The 22476-nt window shown below is 38.7% G+C and overlaps 1 protein-coding gene across 1 annotated transcript in view; it reads left to right on the top strand.

Annotated features, from left to right (window-relative positions):
• Positions 1-269: 269 nt before the first annotated feature.
• OVCH1 (ovochymase 1) overlaps positions 270-22476 on the top strand; it is a 67079-nt gene continuing 44872 nt past the window's right edge. The window contains 17 exon segments of the mRNA XM_069491210.1: positions 270-339; positions 1012-1130; positions 1414-1511; positions 2293-2465; positions 6254-6349; positions 7326-7477; positions 8945-9134; positions 10688-10786; positions 11349-11436; positions 17293-17426; positions 18631-18768; positions 18870-18997; positions 19744-19837; positions 20590-20633; positions 20635-20680; positions 20683-20716; positions 22215-22291. Coding sequence (XP_069347311.1) covers positions 270-339; positions 1012-1130; positions 1414-1511; positions 2293-2465; positions 6254-6349; positions 7326-7477; positions 8945-9134; positions 10688-10786; positions 11349-11436; positions 17293-17426; positions 18631-18768; positions 18870-18997; positions 19744-19837; positions 20590-20633; positions 20635-20680; positions 20683-20716; positions 22215-22291 — 1780 coding nt within the window.

The raw sequence follows: 22476 nt of genomic DNA, 5'->3' as shown, positions 1-22476 counted from the left end.
CGAGCGGCCCTCCAGCCACCGGAGCACCTTGCGCCAGTCTCCAGGGCCCTAAGGCAGGATGGCAAGGCGCTCTGACACCAGAGATGGCCAGAGAGCGGCAGCAGCGGCTCAGAATGAACCTGAAGAGGAACACCTGGGAGCCCAGAAGCCCAGGCAGGTGCGGCCCATCAGCAGGAGAGAATAAACGGCGCGGCCAGGCCCACCTTCCTCCCACGGTGGTTGCAGCCTGCGGAGAGGGAGGACTCGCCAGGTCCCGGTGCGTGGGGGCCATGGGCACGCCTGTCCGGGCTGGTTTGTTGCTGTTGCTCGTCGTCGTCATGAACTTGCCGCAAAGCCTAGGTGAGCCCGGGCCCCTCGGCAGCAGGGCTGCGGGGAGGCTGAGAGTGCTGGGGAGGGATGACTCCATCCCTCCTTACCCTAGGACTGCCCGGTGGTGCAGCCATACAAGACACATCTGAGAAGAAAGGGTGGGGGCAAATGCTTGGGCCCAAATGTTCCCAAAGGCAGGCCTAGGCCGGGTTTCCTTTTTGAAATTTCCTGAACTTCTAGTTTTTAGGCACATCTGCTAAGCATGTCAGTGCTAAAGAGTTTCCTCCGAAGAAACATAACCTAGTAAAAGTAACTTAAAGCCAAATAACCCTCTTCCAGAGTAGCATATGTTGTTTTCAGTATCTTTAATACACCGTAAATTTCGCAAAGTGCATCCTCCCAGAGGAAGCCCCAAATCAACCACCAGAGGCGGAGCTGGCGTCTTCCTGCGCAGGTGTTCCCTTGTTACGGTAGCTTAGGCCCAGAGGGGGCAGAGCTTAGGCCCAGAGGGGGCAGAGGACGGCAAGCTCTAGCCAGCCTGGGGGGGGCGGGGATCTTCCGAGGAGAAAAGGGGCTAGCCTGCAGCTGAGTGATAGCAGAACCTCTGTGCCAGTCCGGGGGAATCTGGACGTGGAATCCCTATAAAGTGAACTCTTAATAAGGCTCTGTGTGTGAGCACGCATACACATGCTCTTCTAACAGGACTGAAGTGTGGACTTCGTGCAGTTGATTTGGAAAGCAAGGAACCTGCGCTGGAATCTGGGTTCTTCTCCAGAACTCTTAGCTGGAGAAATTCAACAGTTGGTGGCCACCCATGGCAGGTCAGTATAACAGACTTCGATTTCTGAATGAGTAAATGGTGGACTATTAATATTTCCCTGTTTTAAAATATCAAGAGTCCAGGTTAATATGTAGTTTTTCTCCTGGCTTCTACCTCTGTACCAAAAAGTTTATGTCCATGGGAAATATCTTACTATCCAATTTATGTCAGTATTTTGAGAATATTGTGTAAGATTCAGAGAGTTGATTTCAAATGTTTCTGAAGGAGACAGTATCTATGGGGAGATATATATTAGCTGTGCCTGTAACTTTCTTCTTGGGCAGGTCTCCCTAAAGTTAGGCAAGCACCACTTCTGTGGAGGAAGCTTGATTCAAGATGATCAAGTGGTTACAGCAGCACACTGCCTGGCTAGCCTCAATGAGTAAGTTGTGGTTTTCTATTACTTGTCAAACCTTCATTTATGGGTATGGGACTGGGAGATTCTATGCTCTCAATATCGTGCAAGGTTCAATCTCAGTCTCATTCTTAATTTTGCCACCTCGTGCACCCACCCACTGATCTTCCTGATTCCCAGAAACTTGCGTTTTTCTGAAGATTTCCAGCACTTCTTGCTCTGTTAAATAGAGAAACTCCCAAAGATCCCAGACAGCCTCTATGATTTGTGGATTGTGGTTTTACCAGTTGGGTAGGGGTGGTGGTTACTTATTATAATAAAGTATTACCATTGAATGTTAAATGTATGCTCCAAAGCTTTAATCTTCTGAGTTGAAGTCATTAGGAGGGGGAAAAAACCTGCAGAAATAGCAAATACTTGGCCAGATTAAAAGAGGATACTATAAGAGAAAAGGAGGGACAGTTCCAGAAGCTAACTTTTATATCTTGTTAAAAATGGTATAGCATGTATAGACCATGGTTTGTGTACAAAAGAAGAAAAGGAAGCAACATTTAAATACTTAGAAAGACAATTGATGGTAGATGAAAGTGTTCACAAGAATGTAAACAAACATCCTGTGACTGAAAACTATGACTTTTTATAGATCAAAAAATTGGAAATTATGGCCTTTGGTAATGCAGTAATAAAAGTCTGTAAAGACTTGGAAATGTTTAAAAGTATCTTAATAACTTCTGTTTAATCACATAGAACCAAGAAGTCTTTCCTAGAAGAAACAACTACTTATTGGAACGTTTCTCTTTGATTTTAGGAAGCAACTTAAGAGTCTAACTGTGACTTCTGGAGAGTACAGCCTTCTTCAGAAGGATAAGCAAGAAAAGAATAGTCCTGTCTCAAAAATTATTATCCATCCTGAATACAACAGGCTTGGATATATGAGTGCTGATATTGCACTGCTGTATCTAAAACACAAAGTGAAGTTTGGTAAGTAGGGAGAGTTAGAATATAAAAAATGCAATAGAGAAAACTGCTAATTATGTCCAAGTTTAATTTCTGTGTGGATGTCTAGTAACAGAATAGCTAAGCTTTATTTTAAAAACCTTGTTCAATCTATGACCTATAAATTTAAAAAGTACTGTGCAGGCTAGGAGTCCCAGTCACAAATTATGTATGCTTAACCTACCAATCAGCATTTTAAGACACTCCTGTGTCTTGGCTGGGCTATATTCTAGACCATCTACTCATATTCAGCTCTAACCAAGGAGTTTGGGATTTTTGAAAATATTTTCAGAGGCTTTTCCTTTCTGTCATTATTATAGATTAGATACCCAATACTATCTTGGCACAGATAACCTAAACATTCTGGATAAAACACTAACAACCTTTTTTTTTTTTTTTTAATGCAAATAAAGGAAGTGTTCATTAGCCAAAAACAATAAAAGAGCACAATTCTAGAGGAGTTAGCCAACCACTGAAGCAGGCCACTGCCCTTGAGGCATCTAATTGATCTTTAAGATCCTAGAGATTTACCTGACCATGTAAGGGAGCTACAGGGAAACTAGGACTTACTGAGAGGCAGTGCCATGAAACCTAGAGAAAAACAAGGGGGACGGGGGGACAGGTGGTGGAATATGCCACACAAAGTGAAGGAATAAGGAAACTTATTCTGAACCTTGGCTCTGGGCAGAGGGTTCTCAGAAGAATCTGTAATCACGAGCCAGCCCTTATTGAGGTTTGCTGGAATTGACATTACCTGTGTGGCCCCGAAACTCCAAGGGCAAGATTGTAGTTTAAAGTGGTTCCAGGTGAATAATCAGAGCTTCTGGCAGAAGCAAAAGTAAATCTTCTCTGAAGAAATGAACCTTAAATCCCAGTTTCAGTGTCTTCCCATAAAGTTTTAATGACTATGAGCACACAAACATGCAGAGATATTTGCCATCAAAGATACTCAGAAACATTAACAACCAGAATCAGACCTTGGAAGATTACAGATGTCAAAATGAAATACAGCACAGGAAATAAGCATATTTTACTTAGGTTTAAAGAAGTAAAAGTGTATCGAAAATAACTGAAGGATAGGAAACTACTAAATGGAAGGGAAGATTTGAAAAGGAGCCAACAAAACATGAAGATATAAAAATATAATTGAAATTAGAAACTCAATGGAAGGATTATCCACCAGATTACTTATAGGAACTGGACAATCTGAAATTAATTACCCGAAAGAGACAAAGAGGGTAAGAGACATAGAGAAGAGAAACTGAAAGAATATAGTAAACCTTTTTTTTTTTTTTTTTTTTTTTTTTTTTTGAGACAGAGTCTCGCTCTGTTGTCCGGGCTAGAGTGCCATGGCGTCAGCCTAGCTCACAGCAACCTCAAACTCCTGGGCTTAAGCGATCCTACTGCCTCAGCCTCCTGAGTAGCTGGGACTACAGGCATGTGCCACCATGCCTGGCTAATTTTTTCTATGTATTTTTAGTTGTCCAGCTAATTTCCTTCTATTTTTTTAGTAGAGACAGGGGTCTCGCTCTTGCTCAGGCTGGTCTCGAACTCCTGACCTCTAGCGAGCCTCCCTCCTCGGCCTCCCAGAGTGCTAGGATTACAGGCGTGAGCCACCGTGCCCGGCCTAAACCTTCAGTTTGAACTTAAAAATGAATATGGATAATGAGGGAGAGAGGATATAATTTGAGAGAAAGTGGCTGAAGGTTAACCATACTTGATAAGACACAGATCTTACAAAAAATAACTTTATACGTAGGCATGTACTAAAAATGCGGCACCCTAAAAACACAGTGGATCTCAAAACAATCTAGAGGGAAAAAACAACACCAGATTACCAAAAAAGGAATGAAAATTAGAGTGGCAGCTGACTTCTCAATAGCAGTGCATAAAAGTCAGAAGACAAAACCAGATTATCAAAATCCTGAGAATAACTCAAACTAGAATTGTATATCATAGGAAGCTATAGAAAACCTCTATAGGAAAACTCTGTGAAGAGCCATCTGTGCTAGTTACGTCAATTTCCTCAATTCTCATAATTGGGTGTATTAGGTTAAGATGTCTCTTAGACATCCAAGTTGATCAGACGTTCACTGCTCCACCAAATTCGCTCTTGTCACAGTCACACATGATCTCTGTGTTGCTGAATTCAAAGGTAAACTCTCAGTTCTCATCTTTCTTGATGGGATTTTTTTAGCAGGTTTGCTCATTCTCTTCCTGGAAATATTTTCTTCATTTGAATTCCAGGAACCTGTTGTTTTTCGTCCTACTCCTTTGCAGCCTATCTTAGTTCTGTGATGAGGCCTCCTCTTCCCTTTGCCCTCCTGTTGTTGGAACTCCTCAGGGCTCAGCCCTGGGCCATTTTATTCTGTTTGTGTTCAGTCCCTTAGTGATCTCATCCAGGATCAAGGCTTTAAACACCATCTCCTTGAAGACTGTTCCAAATTTCATACATCTAGCCCAGGTTTCTATGTGTTATGTATGTGTCTGGAATGCATGGGATTCATATAACCAGCTGTCATCCTGGATGGCTAACAGGCGCCTCAAACTTGATATGTTTAAAATAGGATCCTGTTTGGCCCCCACACCCCACACATGCTTACCCTGAGCCTGCTTCATCTCAGTGACAACTCCTTCCTTCCAATTGTTTAAGCTAAAAACTCTGGACTGATCTTTGCTCTTTCTCTGACACTGTACATCCAAATGGATCAGAAAATCCTGTTGCTCCTGCCTCGGCCACTTTATTCTTCTACCATCCTGATCCAGGCCGCACTACCATCATTTCTTACCTGTGTTAATTTTAATGGTTTCTGAAATTGTCTCAGGCTGCTGTTTCTTCATCCCTAATTATCATTAAGCCAGCAGCCAGAATAATACATTTTAAAATGTAAATCAAATTATCACTCTGTTCAAACCATTTCAATGGTTTCCCATTATGCTCAGATGAAAATGGTATCATCATCTGACCTCTCCTTCCTCCCAGTCCTGCATCTCACCTCTACTTTATTTTTTACTCGACTGCCTTTTGCTTAAATCCACTCTAGCCATCTTGGCCTCCCCACTGTTCCCAGACATGTAGATGGGATCCTGCTGCAAGGACTTTCCATCCTGTCTCCTCATCAAATGCTTTCAGCCCAGACAACTGCATGATTCCCTCCCTCAGCTTCCTTTGCTCAAATGTCATCTCTTCAATGAAACTTGCCATGACACCATGTTTAAAACTATTACTCCCATATCATCTTCCCTAATCTCCAGACTTCTTGCCTTTATCCTACCCTGATTTTTCCAGAGCATGTATTATCCAACCACTAAATAATTATATTTATTGTTTGTATCTCCCCCGCCCCCCACATGCACGCATACTCTCTCACGTGTAGGCTCCACCACGGCAGAGGGTTTTTTTTTCCCCTGCTCGTTCATTGAGGCCTGGAAGAGTGCTTGCCACGTAGCAGCGCTCAGTAACTACTGGATGAAAAACTGTCCTTTCAGAACAAAGGCATACTCTAAAATGTTAGTAGTTTGGGGGGCTCATGGTGGTGTACAGAACAATGAGTGACATTTTTCCTTGTTTTACTTTTTCTGCATTTTTCTAAATTTCTATAAATATGAAATAGTTTTGTTTGAGAGGAAAAACTTAAAGTAGGTCACCATTCTATTTAGGATGAAAAGCGGAGAAGCCATGAAATCAACAGATGTCACTTCCTCAAATATATTCGACATCACTTGTCTATCCGTGAACTTGACAAATTTTTTTGTTTTTGTTTGTTTTTCAGGAACTGCTGTTAAACCAATCTGTCTTCCCAACAGAGATGATAAACTTAAAGCAGGGATTCTTTGTATGGCCAGTGGATGGGGCAAGATTTCAGAGAGTAAGAGGCATTAAAAAGTATATAATACTTCTTCCAGGATGCTGAATGCCCAGGAGAAGCAGAAATAATTTTCTTGACCATAAGAAGTTTATCCTTTCTTTTCTTCCTAATTTCTAACCTAGTGAAGATTGCTGGTTGTCTTCACTATAGAAAAGTCTTGTACTTTTTAAGACTGTTCGTACTCCTGCCCTTTTGTTTAGGTCTGTCGGACAAAGGAAACTGGCTGTAACTATGAGAGATGAGGAGGAATGTGGTAAAAGGATAATCAGGAAATAGTAACAATAGTTAAGCTTCCTTGTCTTTATTATTGTGACTATTTAAAAAGTCAAACTCTTAGAAATGAAAAGTAGAAGGGTGATTACCAGGGACTTGGGAGAGGGGGAAATGGGGAGGTGTTAGTCAGAGGGCACAAACTTGCAATTATACAACAAATCAGCTCTGGAGACCTACTGTGCATCACGCTGATTATAGTTAGTAATGTTGTATCATACACTTGAAATTTACTAAGAGTAACTTTTATGTATTCTCACCACAAAAAAAGTTAACTATGTGAGGTGGTATGTTAATTAGCTCCATTGTGGTCATCACTTCACAATGTATATGTGTATCAAAATATATACCTTGAATATATATAATTTTTATTTGTCAACTATACCTCAAAGCTTGAAAAATACGCTGCGAAGTATTCTTTCTAATGAAGAATTTTATAAAACATTGCTTTATTGGCTAAATTTTTCCTCTTGGAGAAACATAAGCATGTATTCAGCAAAGCCACAATTTCCTATATTATCTTAAAAATCTGAATTTTTAAAAAGTGTCCTTTATCACATATGATTTTTAGAAGTGAATGTAATTCACATCTAAAAAACCAACTTCTACATTTGGTTAAAGATCCGTTTGAGATAGTTTTAAACTTGCAGTTTTCCTATTTGTTTCAATGAGGATAATTATTGACTTATCGGTCCTTTCTCTACAGCGTCAGAATATTCCGATGTCCTACAGGAAGTGGAACTTCCCGTCATGGATGACAGAACGTGTAATACTGTGCTCAAGAGTATGAACCTCCCTCCTCTGGAAAGGACCATGATGTGTGCTGGTTTTCCTAGTGGGGGAATGGATGCCTGCCAGGTACGAAAGTATAGACCAGCCCAGTTGTTCAGTAACGTGGGTGAAAGTGGATTCTGCCTTTCCCCCATGAGCTCCTTTTGGGGAGCTACTGTGTCAAATTCCTTTTCCTCTGAACCTTCCATCTGGCTTCCACTGAAAAAAATGTAGCTGAGCTAAGAGAATTCTTGCCTGTTTCTATTCCTGTGCTTCTTCCTACACCTGTTTTATTGTGGGTTGGGGGCAGGGGTTAGTTTCAACATGTCCAAACTGATGGAATTAAGCAAGATGACCACTTAAACAGTCTTATTAGATCCAGCTATGAATTAATTCTTTATTCCACATTTTGTTAACTATCATAACTTTTTTTTCCTTAAGCGAAGAATATGTTTGCACAAAGTTTGACCAGAGACACACATACCTTTAGTAACTGCTGGGTAAGAGATGTTGTGAATGACAATGACCTCCCAAGACTGACACAACTTCACAAAGAATACCAATCTGTATGAGATATAGAGAGAGGAAAGAGAGACCAACTTGTGAAAGACATGAGTCTTAAGTTTTAGATAAGTCTTCCAAATAAATTATTTTCTTTATAATTTATTGTAAATTAAAAAGCAGCAAGGAACAGCAGGAAGTCATTATTCTTTGCCAGAAAGCAGCTTGAAACTGTAGTGGGAAGCTCCCTGAAATTATCTGTTGGAAGAATTTCTAAGTTTTTCTTCAAGGGAGTTTGGGAGGCAGGAGGTAGAATCGTACACTTACACCACTTTCTAAACTGGAACACAGATAGGCTAAACATGCTTTATGTTATCTGTACTCATTATAGGCAATTCTTTTTTGGATGAAGTCCTCACAAAAACAATTCTGTACCTTTTGAGGAGAGGTTAGTCTGACACAAGATTGAAACATGTTCTCAAAGCAGCATATATTCTGGAATGTTATTGAAGACAGGATCCTAAAATCTTGGATTCTTTATTCTCTAGCATGGGAGCCAATGTGATCCTTTACATATACTCCATGGGACAAAATCAGGCTTCCCAGGCTTTTTGTTTTTAAAGCCTTGAGGCCTTGGAACAACCTTGGGGGCTCTATTCACTGATGCTGTAGGCTTGGGAGATGACCTAGTCTTTCCCAGCCATTCCAGGTGACAAGCTACAGTAGAAGCATCCATCTGTAACCACACCCCCTTCTTCCATTGATTTTTGAAATGAATGAACATGGCAATTCCAAAAAAGAAAAATTAAGCATTAGCCTGACAAGATTGTAACCAGTAGGTGCAAAGAGATTACATCTGGATGAAATGATTGTGCTTTGAAACTAATGACAAGGTAACAACAAAATGGAGGAACAAAAAGTTGGACAGTGACTAGCGGACTTCCAAGCCTCTGCCTCTTCTCACTTCGAGATGAGTGCTGATGTCTGTGGAACTGACGAAATATTTTATCCTATGGCTATTTTTAAAATTTTCTCTCTTCCGTACTGTAAAAGCATGACTCTGGAGGACCACTGGTGTGTAGAAGAGGTGGTGGAATCTGGACTCTTGCTGGGATAACTTCCTGGGTAGCTGGTTGTGCTAGAGGTTCAGCTCCTCTAAGACATCACCACAGGAAGGCATCGCTTGGCATTTTCTCCAAGGTGTTGGAGTTGATGGATTTTATCACGCAAAACATGACCACAGGTGGGTGAATTCTTCCTCCTCATTTCATTCTAAGACAAAAACTGATCATGCTTATCTCTTAGGGGTAGTCACTCTATGTTGTAATAAAATTAGAACTAAGCTTTAGAACAAAGCAAGAATGTGGCTGGTTTCAAGTTCTACTCAGACTACCAATGTATATAAATTTGTCTGAATTCCTGAGCACTGATATCTATAGCTTGAACAAACCAAATCTCTGTGTAAAATTTTCATATCTTTTTGGAATATGAGACTTTATAAACAGACCTCGAGAACACTCGTCAGGGGATTCTTCATTTCCTCAGTTGACATTTTTTTCTCTACAGTACTTAGGAATACTAAAAAGTCACTCCTCTCCCACCTCGCCCATTCTGCCTTTTTCATTTTACTTGCCAACAGTGGGGAAAAAATGAGGGAGGCTTTGGAGAGTTAATTTGGTTCTGCAGCACTAAAATCTAAATTAGGAAAATGTGGGTCTGGAGATGCCAAGCCTGTCCTCAAGGAACTTTCTAATTATTTAGGAAAAAGAAAAAGGTAGAGACAGCTACAATAAAAGGGTGGAGCGCAGGTAAGCCCAGAGAACTGTAAGAGCACTGAGGGGAAGATGTCTGGGGGGCTCAGTCCTGAGAGACCAGAACGTTGCTGTGAAAAGGGGCAACTTCTGCAGAAGCAAATGACACAACAGGCAGCCTCTGCAGAATGAAAGCGGCATGAGAGACACAACTTCCGGAACAAGTTGTGGACCATAGGAACCAAATTGATAGCACCCAGAGCCCCAGAACATGGCATTCTCTCTGTCCCTCTCTCCTTGTGGTCCAAGGTCAGCCACCTAGCGGAGGACCTTGAGAAGCGCCGCTGCTGTTGGTGCAGCTGCAGGCTGGCGCTGCCTCAGATGACAGGACTCTCAGCTCATTTTTGTTCCGTCTTAGGCATAAAAGTCTTCTGTTCATTGCTGTACTGCAGGGGAGCAATTCTCTCCAGGTAGCGATTACGTTCTATTTTGATCACCTGGAAGAGAAGGTCAACGAGGTTAATGAGCTCTAAACAAAGGTTAATGGTAACAATAAGATTTTAAAAGGGCAATGAAATCAGGCAATAAGAGTTAGTTCCACAGTCAGATGAACATCAGAATGTGATAAGTAGTTTATTTAAATAATACTTCCTTAGGATAATCTTTCTAAGCTTCTCTCCCTTTATTTGCCTGTTTCTACCCATCTTCCCTCATCCCTCCCTATAACTGGCTATGCTTTGGAAATAGGGTTAAATAAAACTTTCTTACCCCTTACAAATCAGATGAATTGAATCTTTCACATCTTAACTTTCAAACCACCCTAACCATCAAATCAAATTAATTTCTGCTTCCATGTAGCCCTTTAGCCTATTTTTAAAGACATAGTAGGCCCCTGACTCTGAGAAAAGGTTCCCTCTGCATTGATTTTTTAGTAGAAGTTATAATCCTTAATATTAACATCACAATGTCAAAACTGTTACTTTAAATGATTATTTTAACGTTATTTATTGTTGGGAAAGGCATTAACTATTTCCACCCTGTACAGATTTGGATCGGGGCAAATCCTTCTCAAGAATGAGTCAAAGGAGTGTGACAAAGGGCCTGAGTTCTGTCCAAGGTGTGCATGGAAGCCAGAGAGCAAAGGGTATGTGTGGTCCTCCTTATCTAGGTAGAACACTGACGTGGGAGTTGTCATCAAGACAAGGGAGATAGAAGGACTGTACCATATGCATAATCTGAATTTTATTTGAGTTGTGAATGTCACCTTTAAAACACCCTGCTCATATTCATACACAAAGCTTCCAACATTTAAAACCTGACACTGGCATCGGAAAATTTTGAGTGAATAGAGACTTGCTATGCCATTGCTAAAAGTTGCATACATTTACTTTAATGTCTTTATACAAAGGTATTTTAGCATTACCCAGGACATCCTAGAAAGAGATGGGAAAGCTTGGATAAATGTTAAATCTGAAGAGTTGTTTTAAAAAGAAAGCATTACAATTCAGAACTTTTAAGTCTGTTTGTAAAGACAATGTATAAATCATAGCCTCTAAAAACATTTGCACTATCATAAATATCAATTATATAAATATAAATTATACAGCTTTAGGCTGACCTCCATATCTTTTTGAAATGTTGTCCATGAATGTGGGGCAAAGGATTAACTACTTTCCCCTTTTTTTTTTTTTTTTTTTTTTTTGAAGATTGCAAACCTCAGAGGACAGTGTTATTTGGAGAAAGTGGGAAGATTCGTTACCCCTATTCCAAAGAAGACAACTATTCTCATAATTGGTGTGTATCCTAGGTAGGAATGATTCCTGGGGTTCCCACCCCCACCACCAAAATCAGGCAATTAAAAGACTATATTTTGACAATTTTACCTAGTATCTCAAATTCCTTATATGATTAACATAAAAGCATATATTTCATTTGATGTTTTTTGGTTGGTGAATATTTACTAATTAGTATTCCTGATTTATATCATCAATATAAATAAAGAACCTGAGTAGAATCAAGATTAAAGCTTACCTGCATTGATGTATTCAATATCTAATATTAATAGCAGCTGGCAATGAGATTGCTATGGGAATTTAGTGATTAATCCTGTCACATAATTATTTCTATAATTATGGTAATATTTGGTTAAGTATCACCCAGTGATATGAAAGTAGTTCATGCTTTATAAGCTTCAGTATCTTTTCTTTACAAATTTTCTACATACTCCTCTGTGTGGCTAAAATATCTTGAAGCTTTAGAAATTGGTTTTTGCAAGTATCTCATTTTCTTAAGTGTTCTAAATTCATTTTAAAAATTGTATTGAAAATTAGGCGAGTGTAGTGGTGCATGCATGTAGTCCCACCTACTTGGGAGACAGGTGGGAAGGTTGCTTGAGTCCATGAGTATGAGGTTATGGTGAGCTATAATTGCACCACTGTACTCCAGCCTGGGTGACAGAGCAAGACCTTGTCTCTTAAAAACAAACAAACAAACAAAAAAAATTTAGCACTGAATGCCGTACTACAAATGTAGATGACAGTTCTGAATTTATAATCTGGTAGGAAGAGAGAGCTAGACAAAAATAACTATACTACAAAACAAGATGAAATAAACTTTATACTCCATACTATCTAAATATGTTGGTACTCTGAAAAATGGAGACTAATTCCCCTTGAAGCAGTTTGTAAGGTGTGTGGGTAGAGTGGTTATAAGGTGAGAGAGAAGTTAAGTTATGCTTTAGTGAAAGAGATGGCATTGAAACTAGGCATTGAAAGATAGTTCTGATTTTATAGCTCATGTGGTCTTTTGTAGCTCTAATATCTAAAATTTCAACAGAGACAAAGGAAAAGGTCATCGTAAGCAAAGGAAATTATGTATAAGTAATGTCAAAGAGGTGGGAAAGGTCGGGGTTGTGTGGGTCATGAGCATCCCAGTGTGGCTGGAGAGCTACGGGAATGGGAACTGGGATCGAGGTGGACAATAAAGGTAGGAAAGATGGCCAGGACTTAATTGCAGAGGACCTTGAGTTCCATGCAAAGGAGTTTAGACTTTCTGCCATAGGCAATGGGAAATTAAAATGATGGAAGGATTATAATTTATAAAACTAATGTAAAATGAATGAAAATACTTATTTCAAGTGGGGGATGGGAAAAATGTAGCTTAATTTCAGCCCATGTTTGAAAGGCTTAAGGCTCTAAACTGACTTTTTCTGAGTCAACCTTGTGATAATAGGATGCCAGTAAAACTTTTGCCATCTTCACTTAAACTATTAGATAGAAGAATAACTAGTGAGTGTCCCAGAGTGAGGAGACCTTTAGGTATAATCTTTAGATGGGGATAAGTTAGAATTTATCTTAAGGACAATGACCAAGATGGAAAGAAATTCAAAACAATGTTTTAAGAGGTGTGGTTGAAGAAACCAGGAATATTTTTGATCCAAAAAGACTGAAGGAGGAGGAAAAGAACTGTCTCAATTATCTTAGAGGCTATTAGAGAAGCAGAATTGGACTTGTTCTGATTAATTGCAGAATTGAGGACCAGGATTGCTAGGTAGAAGTTACCAGAAGGCAGATTTCAATCCAGTATTAAGTATTTTCTAATTGGAAAGACTTCTGAAACTGGCCTGCTTCAGGAATTAATGAATGTCCTTGATAAGTGGGTATTTGAACAAAGTATTTGTATATTGGGTAAGAGACATACAGATGACGGCCTGTTTACCTTGGGCAAACACAGGTACTCAGCTTAAACAATGAAGTATTGCAGAGATTTCTGCAAGAAGAATTTTTAAGACAGAAGGAAGTTATTAGTGTTAGAAATTTCAGAAGTCAAAATGCGTTTAGATAAAATGCTATTGGATACAGAAATTCAAAATTTGAGAGCTCTCTGAGTAGAACTGTAGGATCAGAAGTCATGTTCATAATGGGATTGTTGAAAATTTGGTATCCCAAATGGTCACCAAATTCTTATTGAAGTTTTAGGATGTGTCAGATACTATTTTAGGTCCTAGGGATACAACAGTGAAAGAATGAAAATGTTCGCCTTTGTGTGGGGCAAGATAGAAGGTGGAAATGGGATAATACAACAAAAAGTGACATACAACACTAGAAAGTAGTAAGCACTATACAGAAAAATAAAGCAAGAAAGGGGTGTATGCAATAGTTAGAAAAGTCTGCACTATAAAGATGATACTTGGAAAAAGACTCAGGTAAGGTGAGGGAGGGAATCATATAGTCATTTTGGAAAGGAACACTCCAGCCAGAAGGAATGGTAGGAATGAGGCAAGAATATATCTGGTATACCTGGGGAACAGCAGAGACCAGAGGGCTAGAGTTGAGTGAGAGAGGAAGGTAGTGGTCAGATTGTTTAGACCTTATGGGACATAAAAAGGACTTTGGATTTTACTCTGAGATGGAGTGCCATTGGAGGATTTTGAACAGAGGAAGACCATAAATTGACATATTTTAAAAGGGTCACTTTGGTTATTGTATTAGAAATAGACTGTAAGGGCAGGTGCAGTGGCTTACACCTATAATCCCAGCACTTTGGGAGGATCATATGAGATCAGCCTGGGCAAAATAGCAAGATCTCAGCTCTACAAAAATAAATAAATAATAAAAGTTAGCTGAGCGTGGTGACATGTACTTGTAGTTTCAGCTACTTGGGAGGCTGAGGTGGGAGGATTGATTGAGCCTAGGAGGTTAAGGTTGCAATGAGCTATGATTGTACCACTGCATTCCAGCTTGAGTGACAGTAGGACCTTGTCTCTTTAAAAAAAAAAAAAATACACACACACACACACACACACACACACACACACACATATATATATATATATATATATATGGAAGACCAAAAGCTGGGAGACCAGCTGCTGCACTCATCCAGGTAAGAGATGATGATAGCTTTGACTAGATTTGTAGCAGCAGGAGTGGTAAAACCACAGGATTCATTGATGAGTTGAAAATTTTGTGGGTTTGCTTTTTTTTTTCCTTTTTGGCTTTTGAGAGAAAGTGAGAGCCCCTCATGGACTTGAGGGCTTTTGACCTGAGCTACGGAAGAATGGAACTTGTGTTATCTGAGATGAGGAAGATGGGGCATTGGCTTTTAGGCAGTAGGGTCAAGAGAAGCATTTTGTTTAGATAGGGTGGACTCAAGTATGCTTATGGGCAGAAGAGAGAGTCTAGAGAAAGACATAAAAATGTGAAGCTAGTTTTATGAGAACACAACAAATAAAGAAGGTTTGGTGTTGGAGAAAAGGAAGAATAGTTCCTTTACTGAGAAAGCAACAAATAAAGTTAAGATGATCAGTTGGAAAGTTGAAGGGATTTTCACCAGTTATCTTAGTGATCATATGAGATTTCAGTTGCCTCAAGTTTAGGGAATGAAGTTGTTGAGATTAGATAGTTAAGATATTAAATAGCTTATAGGGACTAGAGTCAACCAGAGATAAATAAGAACACTTTTGGCAGCATTGCAACCCAGATAGTATTAGCAAGAATTTGTACAATGTTTCAACAAATCTGAAACGAAAAACTGGTTAAAAGATACATCATTATTTTTATCTACCACCACTAGGGAAAACAAAATACCCAAGATAGGTCCATGTAAAGCTGGGTCACCAAAGGCTAAACCTTCAGTGTAAGACTGAACAAGACATAAACTCACCCACATGGAAAGTTACATGCCTCAACCTTGGCTCTCGATATAGGCAGGTGTAAAAAAAAAAAAAAAAAAAAAAATCTGAAGAATTTGAATCACAAGTTAATACTCGTGCAGCTATACAGTCTACATTTCCACCACTAGTATATCCAAAACACCTTAAGCAGAAAAATTCAGTAGTATGAAGTTGATGGTACCCCCAGGTACTTGGCAGAAGCTAATACAAATCCTCCCTGGAAGAACTCGTTCAATCCAGGTCTACAGGAATTGTAAGACTCCATTGTAAGAGGCATTCTGGTTTTAGAATGTTAAAGTGTGAAAAGATGTGTTTTAGATGTAAGACATGCAAACTGGTCCGCATAGCTAGTAACTTCTCCAGCATGCTAAGCAGCCTGGGGTAGTGAAAGGGTTTGGCAAGTTTCAAGTGGATCTGATTAGGTAGTCATAAGGGAGAAAGAAATAATGTAAAGGAGGAAGAGGGAGTTGCACAGCCCCTCCACACCTCTTTTTATTCTGGAAGGTGGTGATTAGACTCTCAGAAATGGCAGATAGATAACACCCAGTTTGCCCTCTTTCCTCCCATACCCAAGGGAGATGTTGAATTTCCCAGAGCCTAGAACGGTGCCTGGCACTTAGTAAATGCTCCATAGGTATTTGAATGAATAAATCAATGAGTAATTTTGGCACCCCTCTCTCACTTAGCTTGTCTAGAACTCAGAATCTTTTTAAATACAGCAATCATAATAAATCAAGGTTGGCATAGATTTGAAGCCTATTTTCCACCTCTCAGTTAGAGATTTTGAGGCAGAAAATAATTTCATAAAAACAAAGTACTGGCCTTTGAAGTCATAAAGCCTAAACCACAGTTCCAATTATGTAAGAGACGTAATGAGTCTTTTAATATCAGTGCCAGTTTTTCCATTTGGAAAAGGAGGAATAATTTCTTTTCCGCCTACCTTAGAGGGATGTAATGAGTCTCGAGAAAGATGATGGATGTGGAGTGCTTTCTCCATTGACGTGCTTAGAAAGCGAGCTTTGTAATATTTTAGGCATCTTATTTTTACATCTGTATTCAGGATTATGGACTTAAATAGAAAAAGACCAAAGCAAAGAAAGAGTTTCTGAGGAGATATTAAGAAGAATTACTAGTGTCTAGCTTTTGGAAACTGGGCATGCAAGTGTTGGATAATTCCTACAGTCCTGAACATTTATTACTTAAAGGGCAGTGGGGCTATTATCAGGTCTAAGGTTGCTCATAAAGACCGCCAGTTTTTGGAAAGAAGTTCATTCTGATGTGTTAGATTCCGGATAAGATTGCCTTGCATTCACATGAGTGTGAAACATGGAAGAACCTAGGATTTACAGCCCGCTGGGATTTCTTGAACGATAAGATGAATTCATGTAGGAAAATAAAGGTAAAAGATTATGTATTGTTACGTAAGACTACTTTCAAAATGTTTGGACATGTTTTTAAAGGTTACAGCTGACCTTACTGGGAGTCAGAGCGGACATTGCAACCCCAGGGACTCTGGCTTAGGCTGACCTTGGAGGATGTGGCTGGTTAGGGTCAGCATATGCTGCGTGGTTCATCCATAATTCATAAGAATTATAATCCATAATTCAACTTCTGGACAAATATTATGAATTTTAATTAGACTGATAATAACTTAGATGAATCTTGGGTTTCTTCAATCTATAGATCAAAGTTCTAGCATTTTAGAACTAAATGAAATTTAAAAGGTGGTTTCTGGCCATTTTCTAATACTCATCTATTTGTCGGATAAATGTTAGCAATTTGAGCACAAACAAATTTTCCTCACATAAAAAAATTTCCATAACCTTTTATCTTCTAATACTCTGTAAAATGTTATTATTGATGAGTTACGAGCTGAAACATATATATATATATATATATATATGTATATATTACATTTTACTTGTCAAATTTGACTCTGCCATTTATTCTATTTTCTCCACTCTCCTCTACCCTAGCTTATGTACCTGGAAAATAATGGTACCACAAGATAAAATTATCCTGATAAAATTTACAAATTTAGACATAGAAAATGAAGTTGGGTGTGATCATGACTTTGTATCTTTACAATCAAGCACTGAAATGCTAATTAGTAAGTATGCTATGTTTATTTGTATTGCTATGTTTATTTGTATTGTTTTAAAGTATCTAAAAAACCAAAGACATGCTAAAAGGTCTAAAACAAAATTTCTGCAAACAGGGCAATCATTTAATCTTACATACAGTGTGGGGGCGGGGTGTAAGAGTGGAGACAATGAAAGACATTGACCATTCTCTTCAGTGTTTTTCTAAGCTAGGGACAAAATATCACATTCTTTTCTCAAGTTCCATAACAATGTTGAATGAAATTGATGTCATAATTGCCAGAAAACTTCCTTTTGAGGCAGTTTTTTACATTTTTATCACAAAAGTGGGTGCATGTTTATCAAATTTGGTAAATACATATGAGCAAAAAGAAAATGTAAGCCATTGGTAACCCTATCACTTAGAGATAACCACTGTTTGCATTTTGATGTATATACATTTGCATACACACTTTGAACTTTACATTGTTTCGTAATTTTTTCTCATGACCTCATAGATCATTTCATGTCATTACATTTCTTTTTATTAAATACCTCTTATTAGGTATGTAAACATAATTGATGTATCTAACTTATTTGAAATATTGTGTGGTTAAACATGATGGAAGATCTCCATGGCTGACGTACACCTCGATCTCTAAGTCTCCATTGGGCCAATGGTTAGGACAAATTTCTCTTCACACATACGACAGGATGCTATAGACAAAGTATCATGCTAGGAGTTATAATATTGATTGACTAAATGATTTCATACTGAAGACTGCTATTTACCCAGTAATCATTTTTTACAACCAATTATTTGTTAAAAATTATGTCAGAGGGTACCATGCCAGGCACTAGACATTTATAGAGAAAAGGCAGTCTCTGCCCAAATGAGCTTGTAGTTTGAGGTGTAACTAAAGGTGTGTGATAAAGTAGGAAATGACATAGAACTTAGAATGTGCTGTGTTGTTTCAAGGAAAGGTAATTCTTATTTCCAGTCGGGGTCTGGGAGAGCTGATGAGGGAACTGAACTTTGAGCTAAGCCCTGGACACGTGAGACTGGGAGTGAGACGGTGAATGCAATGGCAAAACCGCTGAAGGTGTGGCATGACCAAAGGGACCACTGGATAGTTTGGCCTGTTTAGAACAGAGAGCTCGTGGAAGATAATATTAGAAAAATAAACACATGCAAATTTCTACCACTTTTTAGTCATTTCTTTTCCTTTTCAGGTAAGGTCTGTGGGGATACACTGCCCTCACCATTGCTGACGGAGACCAATGAGGCCACAGGTACGTTTGTTTCTGATACAGAAAACGGTGGCAGCAGATTTGAGCTTACCTGTACTGCCGTACAGAATCCAGAAGCAGGTATTTCAGGTAGTTAATTCCCTGCTGTTTTTCCATGATGTGGGGGAGAGGGAGAGGAAATGCCTGTGGCCATTCACTGAATTTCCTCAATACTCACACAGGTTCAGGTTACTGGAGTGTGGCTGTATTGGCAGAAGGGACAATTCACTCTGCCAATTGTCCTGACTCGTATCCCTGCAGTGTACAGTGTCATCGGTTCATTCATGCTCCAGAGAAACACCTTATAAAGGTAGGCAGCTAAGGAATCTCTCCACTCCACAGAGAACTTAGCTGTGTTAGTTAAGCAGAACTTAATTCATCTGGATTGTTAAATTGCCATTATGATGAGAAGCTGCCTTTTGTCATTTTTTACTCTCACAAGGGATCTCTGTGTGTGAGCCTAAAGATTTCAGTGGTTTAAAGTGTATACAGTTAAAAGTATAGGCCCCTTCTCATCAGATTCCCATCCTATGCCCTGGAGACAAACACTGATTAATTACCACAGCACCCCTAGAGAGGTATTCTGAGCATTTACTAACACACACACTCTCTCTTATGTTGCTTGGCAATGCTTTGTCCACTGTAAAATATCTCAAAGATCCTTCCAGATGCACCTACAGAGCTCTTTTTAATGACTGCATAAAATATCGTATGATGTTTTGTGATTTGTTAAACCAGTTTCCTATTAATAGATGTTTAGTGAGTTTCTAGTCTTTGCGCATACCAGCAATGTTGCCCTCAAAAATCCCTGTATCACTGTTTTTGGACACATGTGGATATATATAATTCCCAGAATTGGACTTGCTGGGCCAACGGGGTTGTGCATTTAAACCTGGCAGTCATTGCCAAATTGCCCTTCAAAAAGACTGCAATTATTTGCACTTCTATCTGAAGGTGTGCACAGGTGTGACAGAGCCTTGAAATATACACAGGAAACTTTTAAAACTTTACTTCTCTTCCTTGACCACTTCTCTGTTATGATTGTAATTTATACAGTTGACATTTGAGGACTTTACTGTTGAATTTAATCCAAACCATATTCATGATGCGGTTGTGATTTATGGTGATTCCAAAGAAGAACATGAGTTAGGTGGGTAATGTTCTGTCCTTTAAATTTGAAAAGCTTTAGATTAACTGGAGTAGATGCGGGCGGCATTGGCTGGCCTCCTTGGGTACCATGAGGGAGTGTGGGGGTGTGAATTTCCTGCACTGGAAACTCACGGTGCCATAAAACTTTAGCTTTAAAATCTGTGAGTCAGCAATTGATTCACCAGTAAAGTTTTTAATAAAAACATGAAAAATGTGAAGAATGCTTCAGACTTTTTGAAAAGTGAAAAGGAAGTCCCCAAAGAAAGGGGAAAATAGTAACAGTAAATTTTTAATAGTTATTTAAGGTAACTTTTACACTTTCTTTCTGTGTTAATCCCTTCGTTGATGGTATTCTGATGTTTGTACCCAAGGAAAGTAACCAGAAGCTATAATTTCTGCTTGAGTCTTACAATTAATTTTAAGACCCGACTTTAAAAACTTGAATGTATTTTTTTATCTACCCCTTTTCATTGTCTACAAATTAACAATCAATTGAGGTTTCTGTGTATATTAGAATTTAGGTGTCTTTATCCTATTTATAGAGCTTTTTCTATGAGATAAAATTGCAGTGCATTGTTATTGTGAAACTAATGTTTAATTCCCACATGAGTTGTAAGTCTGTGTTTACAAATCAAATTTGGAGAAAGCCAAAATTGCTGATTAAAAAATTACTCGGCTATATTTTACCTCTGTCTTCTGACTTTTTAACAAAATTTTTAAAACTATAAGTCAGACTTCCCTAAAACTTCTCAGCTAAACTTTGTGGAATCTTGAACATCACTCTGATATTCAGTCCTAGATAACATGTTGGTGATATATTTTAAAAATGATGGTGAAAATAATATTGAGGCTTCAAGGCTAGAATCGCCTTTTTGCCTTCAGATGGGTATGAACACCTGGTAATAGGGACTTTTGCTTATAAAAACAATTATAAGGAAGATAATTTAGCCATGTTTACCTAAATATAGGGTGTTGAATCACCTTGATAACATCAAATGCATATTCCTAGGCTCATTCCTAGAGATATATTATAGTAGATTCTATAGATCTTGGATGGGGCCCAGGAATCTGTGCTTTAGCAAGCATCTTGGGTTGTGCTCCAGAAATGGCATCTACTCGAACATAAAAAGAATTCCATATATGAAAAGTAGAGATTCAGATTAGAGAATGCAATTCAGAAATGAGATTGGCTCTGTTTTAGAATGTTAGAGGGTTTCGAATTGGTAGTTTTCTTGGCACTCTAGAAGATACAGTGTACTTTACCCAGACAAAAAGAATCTCATGTGCAAAGACCCTAATGAATGAGAATGGATGATGTATAAGCAAACTACAAATAACATTGAGTTTTGGAGGAAATGATAGAAAAGGCAGGAGTTAGATCATGCTGGACACAGGGCATTAAACTGTAAGTACCAGAGTGATAGGATAACTAGCTAACATTTATTGATTACTTGCTCTGTAGCAGGTATAGACTGACCATTTCACCCATATTATCGCATTTATTTCTCCTTACACATCTAGGAGGTATGTGTGCTGCTGTCCTCTTATAGACAAGGGAACTGAGGCTTAGAGAAATTAAGTAACTTTCCCAAAAATGTACAGTTGGCAAGATGTGGAGCTAGAATTCCAACCTAGGTTTCTCTTACTCCACAGTAATGTGGAAAATATGGGTGATCTTACATGCAAGGAGAGCAGTGAGGAAGTCATTGTAAAAAAATTTACTCTAGATGTATTTGATTATATATGTTATGGATGGAATATATGAAGGAAGAAAAGTCCAGCATGACTTTCAGGATCCTAGCTTGAGTGGCTAGGTAGATGGTGGAGCCATTACATTATATAAGGAAACATAAAAATGAAACAATGTTGACTATTAAAATCGTTTGGTTCCATTTGAGACATGTGGGTCTCTATGAGCTTGTGGGAAATCCTAATGGAGATATCTAGTAGTCCTAGGTCTAGAATTCAGAGAAAAGATTTAGATTGAAGAGAGAAATCTTGAAATCATCTACATGTAGATGAATAAAAATAGGATATTGAACAGTACCTTAAGGAATATCTTTTCAGGCTGAAGAACAGGATCTTGAAAAAAGAAAAAAAAAAAACTGGTATTCAGAAGAGATGGCCATAGATAGATCAAGAAAACCAAGAGTATGTCATGAAGCCAAGGAAGGAGGAAGTGCTTAAATAAAGCCAGATGCAACAGTGATATTAAGAGATATATAAGAAATACATCTATGGGATCTGGCATCTAGCATGTGAATGGTAGTGTTAGTGAGATCTACAGTAGAGTGGTTTAATGATTGACCAGGGTAAACAAGTAGGGTCAGTTAGTGTGGCTACTTCTAAATATTTTCAGTTAAAAAATTTTCTTCTATAGACACTTCAAATGAAATTGAACCGACATCACCTCCCAAAACCAATCCTGCATCTGCTGCAAAAGCTATTCCATATGGTGAGTTGATGGCCATGTTGTTACTATCTGTTTAATTTCCTTTCTTCATTAACTAGATGTCTCTTTTTGGAAATCCTCATCTTATATTTGATATAACTCCACAGTGAAGACAAATGGTTCTTATACCTAGGTCTATAAAACTTCCAGAATCCTGTTTGGGTTTATATTTAAACTCATAAATAGAG

Source organism: Eulemur rufifrons, chromosome 16, assembly GCF_041146395.1.
Source record: "Eulemur rufifrons isolate Redbay chromosome 16, OSU_ERuf_1, whole genome shotgun sequence".
NCBI lineage: Eukaryota > Metazoa > Chordata > Mammalia > Primates > Lemuridae > Eulemur > Eulemur rufifrons.
Note: the sequence above shows the minus strand (reverse complement) of the source record. Positions and strands in the feature narration are given on the sequence as shown.